Source organism: Ruditapes philippinarum, unplaced genomic scaffold (assembly GCF_026571515.1).
Source record: "Ruditapes philippinarum isolate M1 unplaced genomic scaffold, ASM2657151v2 ctg421_1_1_1_1, whole genome shotgun sequence".
NCBI lineage: Eukaryota > Metazoa > Mollusca > Bivalvia > Venerida > Veneridae > Ruditapes > Ruditapes philippinarum.
The window spans coordinates 572,851-591,299 of NW_026858341.1; the positions used below are offsets into that span (position 1 = coordinate 572,851).

An 18,449-nucleotide genomic window follows, 5' to 3' on the forward strand; every position below is an offset into this window, starting at 1 on the left:
ATAAAAATCCGTGACAAATCTTTTATCTTTCTTTTTTATGCATTATATTTAACAATTCGTGACAAACCTCTATTTTCTTTGCATTAGATTTTACACTCCGTGACAAATCTTAAATCTCTTTTTTCTATGCATTAGATTTAACAATTCGTTACAAATCTCTATTTTCGATGCATAAGATTTAACAATTCGGGGCAAATCTTATCCCTCTTTCCTATGCATTGGATATAAAAATCCGTGACAAATCGTTTATCTCTCTTTTCTATGCATTAGATTTAACAATTCGTTACACATCTCATATCTCTTTTCTATGCATTAGATATAACTATCCGTGACAAATCTTATCTTTTTATATGCATTAAATATAATTATCCATGACAAATATTATCATTAAATTTTGTTCTATGCATTAGATATAACAATTCTTGTCAAATCTTATCTTTCATTTCTATGCATTGGATATAACAATCCGTGACAAATCGTTTATCTCTCTTTTCTATGCGTGCGCATTAGATTAAACACGTGTTTACAGATCTTGTGTCTTTCTTTTCTGTGCATTATATATAACAGCCCGTGTATCATTTTATTTAATATGAAAAGTCCTTTCATTCGGATATGAAATGGTGTATTTGTGTTCTATGTACGAGGTCTCTTGTCCGGCGTTTACAGAAGTACCAATGTTTTACAACTGATTCTAGCAGATATCTGCCAAGACCCAATGTACGAGATTAACAACCGACATAAATTGGAAGGAGAACACTACGGCAAAAAAGCATGAAACTTACACCAAAACATTCCATTCCAGCAGTTAAAGTCATATTTGACTTGCATTTAAGAAACTTGAGTTAGAGTTTACTTGATTCATAAGATTAACATAGTTTTATATGTTTATTTATGTGATACGATATAGATGTGAATGTTATAACAACAAATGCCTAACAAATAGTATGCCTCATTATGTTATGTTTACTTATTGTTTATCATCAGCTAAAAATGCTTTGCTATGTTAAGTCACTTTTATGCAATAACCTACAGATACATTTTGCTGATTAAAATCATTTGATAATCGGTACGTCAATATTTCAATCAATTCCTATTAAAATGTTTTAATTAATAAGTAAATTATAATTATATTATATTTTGTTTAATGAACTTGAACCAAACCGTCTAAACCGTCTAAACTACAATCAGTTCACTAACACTTGTATTGAAACTTAGAGAGCAAATGTTTTGCTAATTGTTAATTTACCGACTATCACTTATCAGACTTTGATAAAACCATGTTCCAGTTTTCTAACTTTTAACCTAGTTTATTTTATCTCAATTTTAATATGCTGTGTCGTAAGTAAGTCTCCTATTAAGCAAATTATGAAGTATATGTTTAATGCTTTTATTTGCATACATTAATCGTCATCAGGATGGCAAGATTACAATGCAAGTGTTTGCTTTGTATATTTCATTAATATTTGTTAAAACTTTCGATTAAATATATAACAAACGAGTTTTACGTTTACTTTTGCGAGTACATAAACTGTATTTTAGGGATTGAAACTAAGTATAAACCACACCATTCATAAATTCGGAAACTTTTCATAAAAAAAGCGTAAACATTTAATAACTGTTATATATATTATTTATAAAAATGACAATCAACTCCTGTAGGCATTACCCTGATTGTTATTATATTGTTTTCTACGGCTGTACATGGTGAAACGCAATCTGGTCATGAATGTCAGAACTTTGACCATACTGCATGTGTTGCAATGGCTAAACAACATGTAAATGTGTGTTCAGATCCAGTACTTTCAGCTACTGCATGCCCTGTATTTTGCAATAGATGCCGTAAGTAAGATTTATAATTTCCTAGAGGTCGAAGAAAATACTTGTCAAGCAATCAGAATGCTGCTTAAACAATTAACACATTTTAACAAACGACAATTATCAGTTAGAATATTTTCATTTAAAATAATCGTGAAACAGTTTATAGTTCTGAAAAATGAATATGTCGACCATGTATTCTAAGCATTATGAATACATCATGCAAAGTCACCAAAACATGTGCGGTGCAGTGTCCATATTTGCATAATTATACTTGTTTCTGTTTACATATGAACTTCAAAATGAACGACCAAGTTACAATATTAAATGACAATTTCAACTTAGTATCAAATTGTATTTGTAAAACATATTTTATAAACTAATATAAGAACAAGTAACTGTTGAAAAATATTATTGGAGAGTTCATTATATTAAGTAACCATTTGGGGGATATTTCATTAGATATTGGACATTGGTCCGAATGGAGCAGTTGGGGCTCCTGTTCAAACGGTGGAATTAAGAAAAGGTCAAGAACTTGCAGTATTACGGACAACAGCCAAGGGAATATGTCTTTATGTATGAATGAATCAATAGAATATGACAGATCCTACTGTAACAATCCTTCCTGCATGCGTAAGTATTTTTTCATCATGGTATTTACTATTTCATCCGTTACATTTTTAAGACCAGTTTTATAATAATATAACATATTTAGATGTTGTCTTTGAATTTCTTAAATGTCTTATCTTGACTTAAATTGTTTTTTTTATATATATTTAGAATTAGCATTTTATTATTAAAGCATTTATTTTCATTTTACGAATGTTGGTATTACATATAGAGTTTGTGGCTTAACGCTCATAAAAACTCTTTGCTGTTGTTCTCTAATAAACTCCTTGATGTCACAGTTTCAGTTTTGTACCTTTTTACATATTCTTAGCACCAAAAATAGTCAATCTAACTATGACTGGATCATTGGAGATTGGACAAATCGCCATGCTACATTGTGAAGTATTTGGGAATCCTATACCGTTGATAGATTGGCAGATATTGGTAAGAATTTAATGGGTATATATGTTTCTGGGTTTGACAAAACTTTTGGTCCGCTAGTCTTCATTAACTCAGCCCTAAATCTTTTCATTTGTAACTGTATAACAATAATATTATCATTAAATGAAACATACCCATATTTTTTTTGTTTGCTGATTCAATCATAAATTGTTATCTGCTCTGAATATTATATTATAACTCAAATTACATATACTATGATTTTATTAATTATTTTCCAATTCAATTTGTGAAGAACATTTAATTCAATAAATGCAATGAAAATTAGCAGTTAATTTCCGGCTTCACTATTACAATAATTACAGTTCTGCTCAAACCAGGATGAACGCCGTTAAGATGATGTATTATGTGTCTTATTAAAATTACTTTGTATTTCCTGTACATTCATTTATATGTTATCACAGAATACCATGGTATTAAGACATTTTCTTTTTCACTTGTGACAGAATACCAGTGGAATTCACACAGAAATACATGGAGATTATCATGAGGTGCTGAAAATAGGACCACATGCTCAGTTTCAGTCAAACGTCTTCAAATGTAGAGCAATAAACAGGTGCGGAAGCACAGAGTCTAGTGTGTTTTCGCCCAGACGGCATCAACACCTATAATAGGTTGATTCATCGCAATAATGTTTGAAAAATGAATAAATTTATATCCTTTACTTTCAGCATTTGTCTTTGTGTTACTTCCAATCATGAATTTGTTGTAATATTTTATCAGATACATGTTGTCTAGCGTACTGAATATTCAAAATATGTCAGTTTGAGAAACCTCAGTAAGTGCAATACTACACAGTTGTGATGCACCGACGAAATGAGATTTTTTCAACTTTATTATAATTTCAGTTATAAATGCCTGGGAATAAATCATTCAATAGCATCTAGGTTTTAATATATTATGAAATTATTATACAATTATTAACTAATGAGCCATTGAATATGGTGTGATAACCGAGGTCAATATGACATTTTGCAGGTAAACATCACATCATATTCAATAGTGCATTAGTCAATAGTTGCTTTATTAAATGATCAGCCTATAATTAATGAGAACTCAAGAAGTTATTAAGCCTTATATCAAAAATATATCAAGTTACTTATCAATGGGGTATAATTTTAACTTTTATTTTTAGTAAATAAATTTTAATCGGAAAATATGCCACGAAAGACAAAATACAGCATTTTTAATCGTTTATGCTGTATGGGCATTTGATATTCATGAGTCTGATTCTAGTTTAGAAATGGCAAATCTAATTCAGCCAGTGAATATGATACTTTACCCAGTGAATATGATTAACGCACACACAGTGGATAGTATTTGCTGTGTGGTTTTTTAATATGAGCCTTTTTTTCTAATTATAGGTTGTGAATTCAGCTAGTGAATATGATTTTATAATTTGACGTTCTGTTGACCACTGTTTGAACCAATATAATTGCAACTATCTTTAGATCATATATACAAATTGAATGCTAAATTCTATAAGATGAGTACACAGCTCTTAAACCTGTATCAAACGAGGCGTTATTCGAGCCGGATTTAAGATTTTCCGTTGTGTAATAGGAGGTTGTGGTAATGACGATGAGCTGGCTAGTAGTTTTATTGTTTTCAATCATAATTTTACAAAAGTCAAACGATTATATTTTTGACTGTCAAATTGAGCGGGCGTGTCTGTCACGCAAGAGCAATGTCATTTATACGATGGAATATATCACACATATATATACAATCTGTGAAACGTATACCACTGAACAAAACGTTTCCATAAAATAAAACATATTCATAATAGATTATGATTATACCTCTAAGACTTAAGTTCAAACCATGTTTTTATGTTACCCCTCAAACACTATTTCAACTAAGCTAAGAATAGTAGGTGTTTCTTGTCATTTAAAGTTCAATATATGTATTATATGTACCTTCCTACAAATGTTCGGTTGTGTATCAGCTGAATATTCTTGTTTGATTGTTGACATTGCAAGTTCTAAACACATTGGAATTATTTTCCCGCCTTTTATTTGACCAACAGGCAGTACATGTAACTTCACTACGCATAATGAACACCACTATGAGATAGAAAAGTCATGTATTTATGAAATATTTAGCTGACCCTTGGCAAATTGAAAATAATTGACAAAATGTGATAATAAAAAAATCTAACAAATGATTTATTTGAAATATCTACCCTTTAAATGTGTAAAGAAAATTATTGTAAAAGCACTTAGTCTAATATTATAAATATAGCTGACATACATATGCTAGAATTGTAAGAGAACTTTATCTTATCTTAGGAATATGATACATATATAATAAGAATGACCAAAAATAAACAACAGCCAAGAGGGGAGGGAGATGGGTGGGGTAATGTTAATTATTTGCAAAAAGCGCCTAAAGTTTATTATCTATTATTAAACCACAAGTATGTAAGCCAGTACAAAATCTTTGTTTGCACTTAGATATTTACTTCATATTTTGGGCGTACATTAAAAAGGAATGAGATATGTATTTACAAAATGATAGATATAATTGTGTTAATAGCAAAATCAAAATGCGCGATTTACCAGATCTTCAGTTATCATTGAGACATCATTATTCATTATAAAAAGTGGGGAAAAACATATGTAAATTAAAAGTCTCTCCCACACATTCACTATGCTTAAACTTGAAGATAAGGTTTCTAGTTAATAATTAGTTTTAAGTGCATTGATAAATATATTCTTTAGAACCATTGATAGAAAATAACCATGTTTATCGTAACAAATTGTTAACATATTTGATATTATCTGAAGGCAGTGATATATATTTCAATATAAACCGATGTAAGATAGCAGTTTATATCATGTTTCTAAAAAGTATTTTAATCAGCTTATAGATAAATATGCAAATCACATACTAAATAATTAATCACTGATTTGACGTAGATAATATTAATAAATATGATGTCGTTTAATTATAATATGATTTATATACGCGAGGAATGCAATGAAAGAAAGGCAGAGTTCATTTGCATTATTAAATTCTATTAACTTTAGTATCAGTTACAAAAGAAGCCATAATATGCATACTACTAATTTGCAATGTACAACCGTTGATATATGAGTCTACCAGAAGTTGTAAAACTTCCAAAAATTAACGGCTAAAGTCGACAATTTGTTTTTAACAGATGGATTGGAATTCGGAATATACTAGTATACAATTTTATTTATTTATTTATTTATTTATTTATTGTTTTTTATTTTATTTTTATTTTATAGTATTTTATTTTTAAATTAGTTTTGTCATTTTATTTGTTTCCCATAAGCCATTAACCAATCCATCATATCATAGGTTAGGCAGGATAAAAAAAAAATAATTAATTAAAAGATAGACATACATTGAAAATTCTGAACCACATATAGTAACTGACAAACCTTACCTCTAGTAATGTTTTTTGATCCTACCAAAGATCAAAGATCTTCAGTATGATAACAAAGAATGTGTAATAATTAACCTGGTACTCAATTTCTATTATACAGACATCAAAACACCGTATAACGAAAGCATCTACTGACATTCTTAAGATTCACAAAAAAACCTCAATACATGTAACACGTATACAAGAAATGATAAATTTTCATTAACTTAAAACTGCATGCTTTATATTGCAGTACAACCTGTTAAATACCATGGATCTGATTATTAACGGTGTGCTAAATCATATAAACGCCATACAATGAAACCCTTTACCGAAGCGTAGCATATTATGTCAATGTTAAACTTTTTGAATTATTGTAAATCTATTTGTATTGCATACAAAAAGTATGTTGTTGTTGTTGTTCATTCTTCCTCTCAGTGGTCATTTAACTCAACGCAAAAATAATATATGCAGTACTTCTGCAGTATTTAAAGTTGAGAACGTTTAAATGTTTTACCATATATCAAATACTTTATTACTTTATTTATATTCCAGATTAAATTTATATTTGAAAGAAATTACAAAATCTCTATACAAGTCATTAGTACCCAAAAAATATGCAAGGTTATCTTGACACTAACTTATACATTTTTCTAGTTTTATCATTTAATTTATTTTTTTTTAATTATTATTATTATCATTATTATTATTATTATCATTATTATACCATTATTATTATCATTATTATTATCATTATTATGTTTTCTATTTATATCTTTTTGTAGATTGACATTGACTATTTAAATTGTGTTAAAGTAAGTTATAAATCCTTCAGCTACACAGAGCCATGTGCAGTTTATAGTGTGAGTAATTGGTTTGCAACACAGCTGTTGATGATATGACTAATTCATATGTTCTGTTCATGTAATCTCTTCGTCCGTACTATCTGTAAAGTTTAGTCATAAATAGCCACATATAGTAGTACGTCATGACTAAAAACACGTTGCAAAATAGAAATAAAAAACATAAATCAGAACGCATAATTTCTAATATACAATAATTATTCACATGGTCTCTATCAAAAGAAAAATATATTATATCTCATAGAAAGGGTAATTAACTACTTGGTATAGTAATTCTAAAATTTTAAAAACATACAAATTTAAAATATAAAAAGAAATAAAACAGCATTTCATTAGTATAATAGTATTCAATAAATTATCTTTAAAAATTTATTTTTTTCAATTAAGTCGAAACATATATTGTTTATTTTTAGTGAAACAATTTTACGTTATTAACAATATTAGAATCAACATAATTATAAATCATTACTCAATTTTAGATGCAAGTTTTTTGTTGTTGTTTCTTTCTCTTTTTTGTTGTTGTTTTTTCGCTTTTAAAGACTAATCTTGATAAATTATACTTTTACAGTAGATTTATGTAACCTAATCAAAAGCAAATTACTAGTACCCTTGACATTTCACGAGAACTATATCACATGTTCACATACAAAATATATTATACACATAAAAGATCCAGTATTGAATCATTTCGACTCTTGCAGGTATTCATAATCACTAAAACATACCTACAGGTAATTTCCACCAGCTAATTTCTCTTTACAATCCGTCTTTTAATTAGGCGAAGAGTTTCCTCTCAGTTTTAAACTCATTCCCCTGTTATTAACGTTTCCCATATTTTGGCAGAGCTTGCAGAATTGTCTGTGGGAAAGTTCCTATATTTATATTTTCAAACATGAGCGCAGAGGGTGAATTAAGTTTTTGGCTGAAGAGACAATTGACAGCTTTTGAAGAAAAGTTCTGCGAGGCAGATAAAGATAAAAATGGAAGTTTGTCGTTTGCTGAAATAAGTGAAGTGTTACGAAATTCGGGATTTAAAGGCACGGAAGAAGACGTAAAAGTGAGTTGTTTACTATCTTCGTGTTTTGTAAATTTCATTGCCATGAGATGCTATGCCAAAAAAAAAATATGTATATATAAATGGATGTAGTTTTTGCATTTGCTTTCATTTAATTGTGTCTAGATTTTTTAATGCAGCTTGATGGCATTTTTATATAACAAAGGATCTTAAAAACTTTAAGGAATAAGTAGGTTTTTCCTTGATTTTAGACAATTTTCTCATTTTGTTAAAAAAATTAGTTTTAGATATGGTAAACCGCTTTTATGTAAAATTAAGTATTTTTAATACGAAATGTAGTCACTACTAAGTTAAGAGATTCTGTATAGTTTTTTATTGTTCTTTATATATTTACAAAATATTACATGTTTTATGTTTGTTTAAACATAATAAATCATCAGAAGCGTTGGCATTGTGCCAATCTACAATCACCCCCATTCCTGCATTTTTAACATGTAGATATTAGCAAATGAACACTGTTAGGATAAAGATTGATTTTACGGTCATTTGGATAACACGTCATTATATTCTTTTTTCAAAGCCGTAAAGGATTGTTTTCATAAAGAAATGCAAAGAAAATAATTTATATTGAATAAACATTTTATGGATACAACAACTTATCAGTTTATGACTGCGATAAGCAGATTCTCAAATGACTAGCGGAATGGTATCTAATGAGTTTTTATCAAACCGTTTTTAACTCCTGCCACGAATGATAATACTTTTCTTAACCATATATTCAATAATATATAAATATAAGACGCTTGGTAGGCCATTATATGAATAAATTACAAACAGCTACTTATGAAAAGTGATTTAATAATCATACTGATATCCTGTTTGTGGCGTTCCTCTGAAACTTTCGTTTCTAAGCAACCGTTAATTCAGGAATTTTATCAAAACTTTGAAAATGAGTCATACTTCAGTGAGGCTAAACATGTGATAACAGGATCATATGTTTGGTTTTACATGTAATCAGTGTGTAATCAGATTGCATAAATATTGAAAGAATATCTTGTTGATGAAGGCATACACTTGTTATGTGGTAAAGGAATGAAGCTGCCCTGAAGTACAAGGTAATTAACAATCATTGTAATAATGAACGCAAACGAAATAAGTTTACAGTCTATTTTTGTATTTAATGTTTCGAGCGTCTGCTTCAACTTATCTAGAAAGATATATCTTCTATGTTCCAGTGTATGTAACTAGGTGAAAAACATATCACCAAACAAGAAAAAACCGTTCATACATAACTTTTGTACTTTTCAGTTCAAGGTAAAAATATATATGAGACATGCGTTTTATTCAAATTCGAAGTAGGAAAGGTTTACAACTGGGTGGCTTAAAGTATATTTATAAAGCCATACATCTGCTGCATTTTTATTTATTTAATTGTGTTTTGTTTTATTTTTTTATTTTTTTTATTATCAAGTTTTTTACTTATTTATTTTTTATTTTGAACAAGAAAACTTTGTACTATATATGAAAGAAATTGTGTTTGTTTATTTCCTCGAGAGGGAATGACAAATTCACAAAAATATTGATAATGGATAAAACCCTAAAATAGCAGCATATTATTTTGTTCTGGAACATTTTATTCGGTTTGCGTACAATATCAATGTGTGTAAATAACAGAGATGATCTATGTTATAATTCGTTTGAGCTTCTACCACAATATTATGAGACTAACAAACCTTCACTTTTTAATAGTTTATAAAAAAAGGATTCATAAGATACAGTTTTATACCCTTTAATTACTGTTATTTCTGAAAGCGGGTTGAATATATGTAGTTACTGTTATGTTTCGAAAGCATGTACAAGGCAGACTACATTTCTTTCATTGATATATGATCCAATTCAATTTGATCGATATAGGAATATTGTAGATATACTGTTATTAAAACGTGTTAACTTTATTGCAGGCAATATTCAAATTTGCTGACTCCAATAAAGATGCTAAAATTTCAAGAAATGAATATATGGTTGCAGTGAAGAAAGCCCCGAAAACAAGTTTAAAGTAAGTAAATGGTATGTTTAGATATATATTTTTATTTAGGTGAACATGCTTACCTAGATAAGACTTAAACGTTATTTTGTTATTATAAGTTTAATGTCTTTTTTTAATTGAAGAGACTTATTAACAAATTTATAATACTAAAATACGTGAAAAAAACTAGCTTTTTTACTGAATGCATACTATGCTACTATAACTGAATACCGCATTTTATATAACATTCAGGTAAATACAGTGTTATTCTATCATATTGTTTAAAACTGTTTTATACATATTTTTGGTTACACTTTTTTCACAATAATTATCCAATATTACACATTCCAAGGGAAATAGTGCTTCGAAGAGCTTTCAAGAAGTATGACAAAGATGGGAGTGGTTTTCTGTCACGTGATGAAGTCATTTCAGCAGTAGGATCAGAAGAGGCGGGGTTAAACCTTCCCGCCGAAAAAGTATCCGAAATGCTCATCAGTCTCGTACATGAAAAGGGCAAAGGTGATCAACAGGTATGCAACTAGAGCATATTTCTGATACTGAACTACTGTTTTAAAAGCCAGACAAATGGCGCATATGTTACGAAACATAATCTACACAACCACAATTCCTTCTGCAATTAACATTATAAAGATATTCTATGCTCAAATTAAAGTTTAGAAAATATTGATAATTTCCACACAGTCTCTTTGTAAATATAAAATAAACATGTTTTGACTTTACACAAAGTAGATATGTTATGTTTACAAATCTACATAATATAGGCGGATACAATAGGAAAATATTATAGTGTCGTTAAATAACTTGCAGTATTTTAAGGAAGTACCAACTTCACTTCTCTCAAAATAGCGAACGCAGCTCCCGATACACAGTTGTCTCTATTTTGTATTCTAGTAAGGCATATTCAGTAATAATCATAAAGATTCCAATAAATTTCTGTGATTAAAATATTTCACTCAATGATTAGCTTATTATATAGTTTAACTTTAATTAACAGTATGAGCAGCTCATTCCTTTAAACTCACTTTAGGGAGTAAGTTATCATTTAGTAATGTACATTTTCTCAATAGATATACTTGGTAATACAACTGCTGAAAATGCGATAGCGTTCCTTATCTGAATTGTTTGTCAAACTGTAGAACTGTTCCTCGTTTCTGTTCTTCAGGTCAGTTACGAAGAATTTCTTCAAGTTTTTCACTACAACCAGACTGCAACATTACTTCGGGAACTCTTTAACAACATTGATAAAGACAAGAGTGGATTTCTGACCAAGAAAGAGATAATAGACGCCATCAAAGCAGACGAAGAATTGTCTTTCAAAGCGGCAAATTTGTCTCAGTTACTCATCACGTTCAGCAAGGATAAGATGGATAAAATAAACTATGAGGAATTCGCGAAAATTGTTGCAAATCAAGCTAAAAAGTGAATATCGCTATATATGATATCTAAATAAACAAACTAAATGTTGTCAAGGGACGTAATTTATACGCTTCACTTCTTTTTCCCCATCTTGTTCATTTGCAAGGGAATGGGAGATGACTGTAATAACTATACAAACTTTAATGATAGTGCCGACTTGCTTAATTCTCTTTCCAATGAATGGAATTTAATATGAAACCAAATTGATTGTGTCCACATACAGAACAAAAACATACAAACAAAAGCTTCGAAAACTGTAGATTCAAACTAATATTAATTACAAAACAACTGTACTTAACTGTGTATAAAAATCGTAACCAAGATTGCTTATATTGATGTTATAAAAAAAATCATGTTGTTATGTATCTATTTTAATTAAATCCTCTTCTTTGTGATAACTCTAAGTTTTGTTATTCAAAAATACTTATTTTATATTCTCGGGAGAAATACCTAAGTATACTTATATCACAGGTGCTAAAACATGCTATCGAATAAAAACGAAGTTAAACTTCACAATACATACGATATCTTTGTTAAAGTTTCCTGCCAAATTTGGTGACTTCCACGCAGGACCGTGATAACAGTTTTTGCAAGATTATTTGAGCGTCTCTTTTGATTCAAGCATGTCTATTTTGAATATGCCTTTAAATATCTAATAAGTGGCAATGTATGTGTAAAGTGTTAAGATGAAAAATGGAGAAATGTTGTCAGCAATTATAAATGATACATTTGTATTTCAGAAAGGGCATAACATGTGAACAGCGATAAAGATAATATGTAACAGTGAAACATATTAATGAGAATGCTCTCTTGTAATGTATTAAAACAGACTTATCAAACTAATTCTTTTCACTAACATGAAATCATAACTATAATCATATCCATGTGACCATCAGTCAGCATCAACCGACAGTTTTTTCTTCCCAAGATCCTTGCTACAGTTGATACTGGTCATTTCCGGTTCTGCCGTCTTGGAACAGTTTGTGAAAGAGTAAACACATTTTGGTTATTTAATATATATATTTTATTTATTGATTTGTAACGGAGACAAATCTACCCGAACACCTTGATAGGCTACTTTCTTCTGAGAGGATGATAAATCATGAAACATTTTTACACGATAAGCGAATACCTTGCAGTCAATCATATACAAATAATTCGTCACTGCAGTTATTTGTTGGAAGGTAAACTACTCTTTTTTGTGCAACAAAACAATTTAACTATGTTCATTTAATCACGCGAATAACTGTAAGAAATCATTCAGTTATACATGCTATTTGATTCACATATACTTAGCAATGATTTGAGCATATTAGCAATGTTTTGAACTTCACCGCTCATTGTAGCGACGAAACTAAAGGCAATGCTAACGATGACTTTCCCTAATGTATACACTTTTAATACGTTTACATCATTAAACTTTAAAACAAATCTCCAAACAACAACTTTATGACTAAGGCAATTAATCTTTTGTTCTTTAAGAACATAATTTGATTGGTTTGACAAACACATCTTTTATATATTAAAAATAATTTAATTTCATACAATTTTCAATAAAACAATATAAAAAGTAGTGTCAGGTACAACACAATTCAAATCATCAGATATTGCATTAAATGTAGTTTACTATAAAATCCCAGAATTTAGTTATACAAACACAACAAGTATAGGTATAAAAGAGAACAAACTCATATTGGAAATATTGTTTTTTTTTATTTAAGAAAACGTTGTTATTTACATTGTTACTACATTGTGGGGCTTTTCAACATTACTATACATGACCACAATAAAAATATGATCCACCAAAACAGAGAATAATGTCAGTTGAAAGTTTTGTTGTGTCCAGTCCTATACCAATGCGTCTGTGTCGTCCTGCAGCGTTCCGATGAAGACACTTTATCAACTGTATCCTTAACTATGGCAACGGTAAGACATACTCTAAGAACTACTTTATGCAAACGACTGAAAGGTTTACGCATTGTTATCTAGTGCAGGTGATGATGTAGTTGATCATTTTCTTATCTAACTATCAAATAACACAACCACTGGCCATAGAATTAGCAATTTTTTAATGGAAAAATGATTTTTTACTAATTATAGCTGCAACAGTTCGGTTTTGCCGTTTCGCGCGTTCTTCAGATCTTTAGAAAAAAAATTTCTGTCTCTGGATTTATTTTGTACATGTTAACTGAATGTCGTCTCTCAATTAGTAATATAGTTAGATGTTGTTTAAATGACACATCACGTTTATAATATTTCCATTCAGAAATTCAGTACATCTTAGAATCGTTCAATAAACGCTACGTAACAAAAGGGTGGATTTTGTCTAATTATGTTCCAAATTTGTTTCTGTACAACTATGAAAAAAGGTCTTCTATGCACAAAATGAAGACCAAAACCCTAAACCAAGCAATATGTCCGAGCAATTCCCACATGGCTTGGTCGTTTTGGGACCGTTAATTTGCTGTTTTCGATACAAATGGAAAATCATGGAGACAAAACCCTCTTGAAATTGTGTTTACAGAGCAAAAAAAGGAAATGATAGCAAGAGGCACGCAAAAAAAAAGCCACCCGGAAATCTCCTGGACATATTACTTGGGGTAGGGCTTTAGGCATTTTCTTGTCCAAAGAAGACACTCTCAAGTTGGACAAAATTGAATTTGCATTGGAAAAGGTCAAATGGCTTATGAACGGTAGGCTGGTAAAATTGATGATTTTTTCCGAAATTTATATACAGAAAAAGCAAATCGCTGGAAAATGACCTAGCCATGCGGAAATCTTATGGACATGTTCCTTGGGTTAGGGCTTTAAGCCTTATCATGTGCAAAGAAGACCCTCTCAAATTGTAAAAAGTCAAATTTGCAACGGAATTGATCAAAAGGTTGTTGAATGGTAGGCTCGTGAATATGATGTTTTTCCCTAAATTTACATTGAGAAAGAACAATTCGCCGGTGCAAAAAATGACCAAGCCACGCAGAAATCTCCTGACATATTACTTGGGTTAGGGCTTTAGACCTTTTCATGTGCAAAGAAAACTCTCTCAAGTTGGATAAAATCGAAATTGCATTGGAATTGGTCAAATGACTTTTGAACGGTAGGCTCGTAAAATTTATGTTTTTTTCCGAAATTTATATACAGAGAAAGCAAATCGCTGAAAAATGACCTAGCCATGCGGAAATCTCATGGACATGTTCCTTGGGTTAGGGCTTTAAGCCTTATCGTGTGCAAAGAAGACCCTCTCAAGATGTACAAAATTAAATTTGCAACGGAATTGATCAAATGGTTTTTGAATGGTAGGCTCGTAATATGATGTTTTTCCCGAAAGTTACATAGAGAAAGAACAAATAGCCGGTGCAAAAAATGACCAAGCCACGCGGAAACCTCCTGGACATATTACTTGTGTTAGGGATTTAGGCCTTTTCATGTGCAAAGAAGACTGTATCAAGTTGGACAAAATTGAATTTGCATTGGAATTGGTCAAATGACTTTTGAACGGTAGGCTCGTGAAATTGATGTTTTTTCCGAAATTTATATACAGAGAAAGCAAATCGCTGAAAAATGACCTAGACATGCGGAAATCTCATGGACATGTTCCTTGGGTTAGGGCTTTAAGCCTTATCGTGTGCAAAGAAAACCCTCTCAAGATGTACAAAATTAAATTTGCAACGGAATTGATCAAATGGTTTTTGAATGGTAGGCTCGTAATATGATGTTTTTCCCGAAAGTTACATAGAGAAAGAACAAATAGCCGGTGCAAAAAATGACCAAGCCACGCGGAAACCTCCTGGACATATTACTTGTGTTAGGGCTTTAGGCCTTTTCATGTGCAAAGAAGACTCTATCAAGTTGGACAAAATTGAATTTGCATTGGAATTGGTCAAATGACCTTTGAACGGTAGGCTCGTAAAATTGATGTTTTTTTCCGATATTTATATACAGAAAAAGCAAATCGCTGAAAAATGACCTAGCCATGCGGAAATGTCATAGACATGTTCCTTGGGTTAGGGCTTTAAACCTTATCATGTGCAAAGAAGATCCTCACAAGTTGTACAAAATCAAATTTGCAACGGAATTGATCTAACGGTTTTTGCATGGTAGGCTCGTGAATATGATGTTTATTCCGAAATTTACATAGAGAAAGAACAAATAACCGTTTTCAAAAAATGACCAAGCCACGCGGAAATCTCCTGGACATATTGCTTAGGTTAGGGCTTTAGGCCTTTTCATGTGCAAAGAAGACACTCTCAATTTGTACGAAATCAAATTTGCATTGGAATTGGTCAAATGGCATTTGAACGGTAGACTCGTAAAATTGATGGTATTTTTTTCCGAAATTTATATACAGAAAAAGCAAATCGCTTGAAAGTGACCTAGCCATGCGGAAATCTCCTGGACATGTTCCTTGGGTTAGGGCTTTAAGCCCTATCGTGTGCAAAGGAGATCCTCTCAAGTAGAACGGAATTAAATTTGAAACGGAATTGATCAAATAGTTTTTAATGGTAGGCTCGTCAAAATGATGTTTTTCCCGAACTTTACATAGAGAAAGAACAAATCGCCGGTGCAAAAAATGACCAAGCCACGCGGAAATATCCTGGACGTATTACTTGGGTCAGGGCTTTAGGCCTTTTGATGTGCAAATAAGATGCTCTCAAGTTGTACAAAATCGAATTTGCATTGAAATTGGTCAAATGGCTTTAGAATGGTAGACTCTTAAACTTGATTGGGTTTTTTCCCCGAAATTTATATACAATTTGTTGTATATTTAATTTATTTTAATTGATTAAAAGCGTAAATTTATTTATATTAATTTATTCAAAGCGTTAATTTTGCATAAAATTTATATACATAAGTGATTTTATAAATCCATACAAAAATGAAGGAATTGTTTTTTATTTCATTTAAAGGCGTGTGATCCATAAAACAAGTGATTAATGTAATACCAGGCTGTACTATAAAACAATTGAACGTTATTTTAATATTTGTTTTCAGATAAAGGATCTTAAATGTGAAGAAGCCGATGTAATAGAAGAATTCAATGTTCAAGATATCACATCATACCTAGATTTCATCAAGTGCTGCTTATGTATTTTTGTTATTTTATTTTAAGCAAGTAGCAGACATATCTTGGACAATAGATTCAACATGAATCATACTAAAAAATAAATAATATATAAGTGACGACAGAATTATTTTCATTTGTTTTTATTTAAATACGATAGATATAGAAAAAGATGATTCATAGGTGATGCTATAAATACAGTAATTCTAGTATGAATATAGATATTTCACGACGAGTGAAATATCAAAACTTTCATGCCACAATGTGCAAATTAATCCTGTATAGAAAAAACATTTTCAGTTTATTATATACATTTTCTCCTGTTCGACTTTTTAGAATTTGAAGGACTTCTTCTATAATGTTGTGAAGTGGCTGACTTTAGAAAAATGTGGTCCGGCAAGAAACTAGTGATAATACGTAAATATGTTTCACTGCAGTGAAAGATAAATTCTAAAAGTTCAAAAACGGAAACAATAATCTTCCCATTTTAGGTATGCATTATTAAGGATATTTAAGAATATAATCAAGGTTTTTTTTCCCTACTTTTAACTTGATTTATATTATCGAGTGGTATGAAAAAAAGATAATAATGAAAACAAATACCGTAAGTATAGAAAATAATAATTTTCTGTTTAATATATTTTTTCTCTGTTTTAAAATGATTACAGCTTTAACAGCCCTCTTTTTATTTATTTATTATATGTATATTGACGAAAGTAGTTACGACACTAGTGAAATGCGGAAAAATATGTTACACTGCTGTAAAAGAAAGCTGATACATACAAAAGTATACGCATTTCAATTCGACAATATTTCTGAATGTTTTATTCATACATGTAAAATAATTTAAAATATACTTTACACCACATGTTTAGGATAGTATAAACATTAAAATTAAGATCAACATGCTTATCGACTTTTTATAAGATTTACCTAAAGAATCAAACATGTACGGTCATTGATAAACATATTTCTGTTCTTAACAATAAGAGGAAATATTTAACAGATAAATGTAATCATTTAGGCCTGGCGCCTGGGATAGTGGTAGGAGTTGGGAGGTACATGGTATTCAAGCTAAAGGTGTCTCATAAATCAGAAATGGCTGGCCCTTTCAGTAGAGGTGACACTATAATAAACAAGACCTTTACGTTTACCTTTTGTAATCGTATTCTATATAGCCCATTATTATATTATTAATTTTATGTAAATTAATATTGGATGAATTTTGTTTCTCTACTATATATTCTCAAACAAAGTATGAAAACATGTACCGAACAAATATCAGATATTTGCGTTAGTTTTTAACCCTGCTATTTCATATTTTTGAAAAAAGTATTAATCGTCTAAAATTTATTAAAAGGCATTTGTAATGTGAATTAATGGCTGTTATATTGACCCGTTTTAAAGTAAGAGAAATATTTTTTTATGACTTATCATCAAATAACACTGAACAACGGTTTCCAACATTATCCTTAAAAAATAAACTCATATAAAACGATAGTAGAATATTATCCACAGAACGGACAGGTACAATGCGTTTCGTCTGAGGTTTAAAAGATAGGGGAGTTTTTCCCCTATGTCAGCCAACACTCTCTCTATCTCTCTCCCTGCATGTAAATTTGTTGCTGAAAAAGTGCCTATAGGTCGACCCCCCGGAAAAAAGGACATCTTGAATTTCCTTTATTATTCAGGAACGCATTATATGTATGTCTAAAAATTGGAAACAGATTTTAAAGTTTTCAGGACATACACTCGTATAATTACGTTTTTTA

General features: G+C 30.3%; 2 protein-coding genes across 2 annotated transcripts; both read left to right on the forward strand.

Annotated features, from left to right (window-relative positions):
- The first annotated feature begins 1,529 nt into the window (after window positions 1–1,529).
- On the forward strand, window positions 1,530–3,564 carry LOC132752906 (uncharacterized). Its single transcript, XM_060743313.1, has 4 exons — window positions 1,530–1,839; window positions 2,278–2,448; window positions 2,756–2,868; window positions 3,330–3,564. Exons 1-4 carry the CDS (start codon window positions 1,761–1,763, stop codon window positions 3,492–3,494), a joined length of 528 nt encoding a protein of 175 aa, XP_060599296.1. The 5' UTR covers window positions 1,530–1,760; the 3' UTR covers window positions 3,495–3,564.
- Window positions 3,565–7,898: 4,334 nt separating this feature from the next.
- LOC132752894 (calmodulin-A-like) lies at window positions 7,899–12,016 on the forward strand. The gene is made up of 4 exons (XM_060743297.1): window positions 7,899–8,197; window positions 10,117–10,211; window positions 10,534–10,711; window positions 11,365–12,016. Exons 1-4 carry the CDS (start codon window positions 8,033–8,035, stop codon window positions 11,623–11,625), a joined length of 699 nt encoding a protein of 232 aa, XP_060599280.1. The 5' UTR covers window positions 7,899–8,032; the 3' UTR covers window positions 11,626–12,016.
- The last annotated feature ends 6,433 nt before the right edge of the window (window positions 12,017–18,449 follow it).

Bases quoted from the DNA above. Each gene is read 5' to 3' on its own strand.
- LOC132752906 (XM_060743313.1), top strand. From the start codon at position 1,761: ATGGCTAAACAACATGTAAATGTGTGTTCAGATCCAGTACTTTCAGCT. The intron at 1,840-2,277 runs GTAAGTAAGATT...ATATTTCATTAG, and splicing joins TGTATTTTGCAATAGATGCC to ATATTGGACATTGGTCCGAA. The intron at 2,449-2,755 runs GTAAGTATTTTT...ACATATTCTTAG, and splicing joins TAACAATCCTTCCTGCATGC to CACCAAAAATAGTCAATCTA.
- LOC132752894 (XM_060743297.1), top strand. From the start codon at position 8,033: ATGAGCGCAGAGGGTGAATTAAGTTTTTGGCTGAAGAGACAATTGACA. The intron at 8,198-10,116 runs GTGAGTTGTTTA...ACTTTATTGCAG, and splicing joins GCACGGAAGAAGACGTAAAA to GCAATATTCAAATTTGCTGA. The intron at 10,212-10,533 runs GTAAGTAAATGG...ACACATTCCAAG, and splicing joins GCCCCGAAAACAAGTTTAAA to GGAAATAGTGCTTCGAAGAG.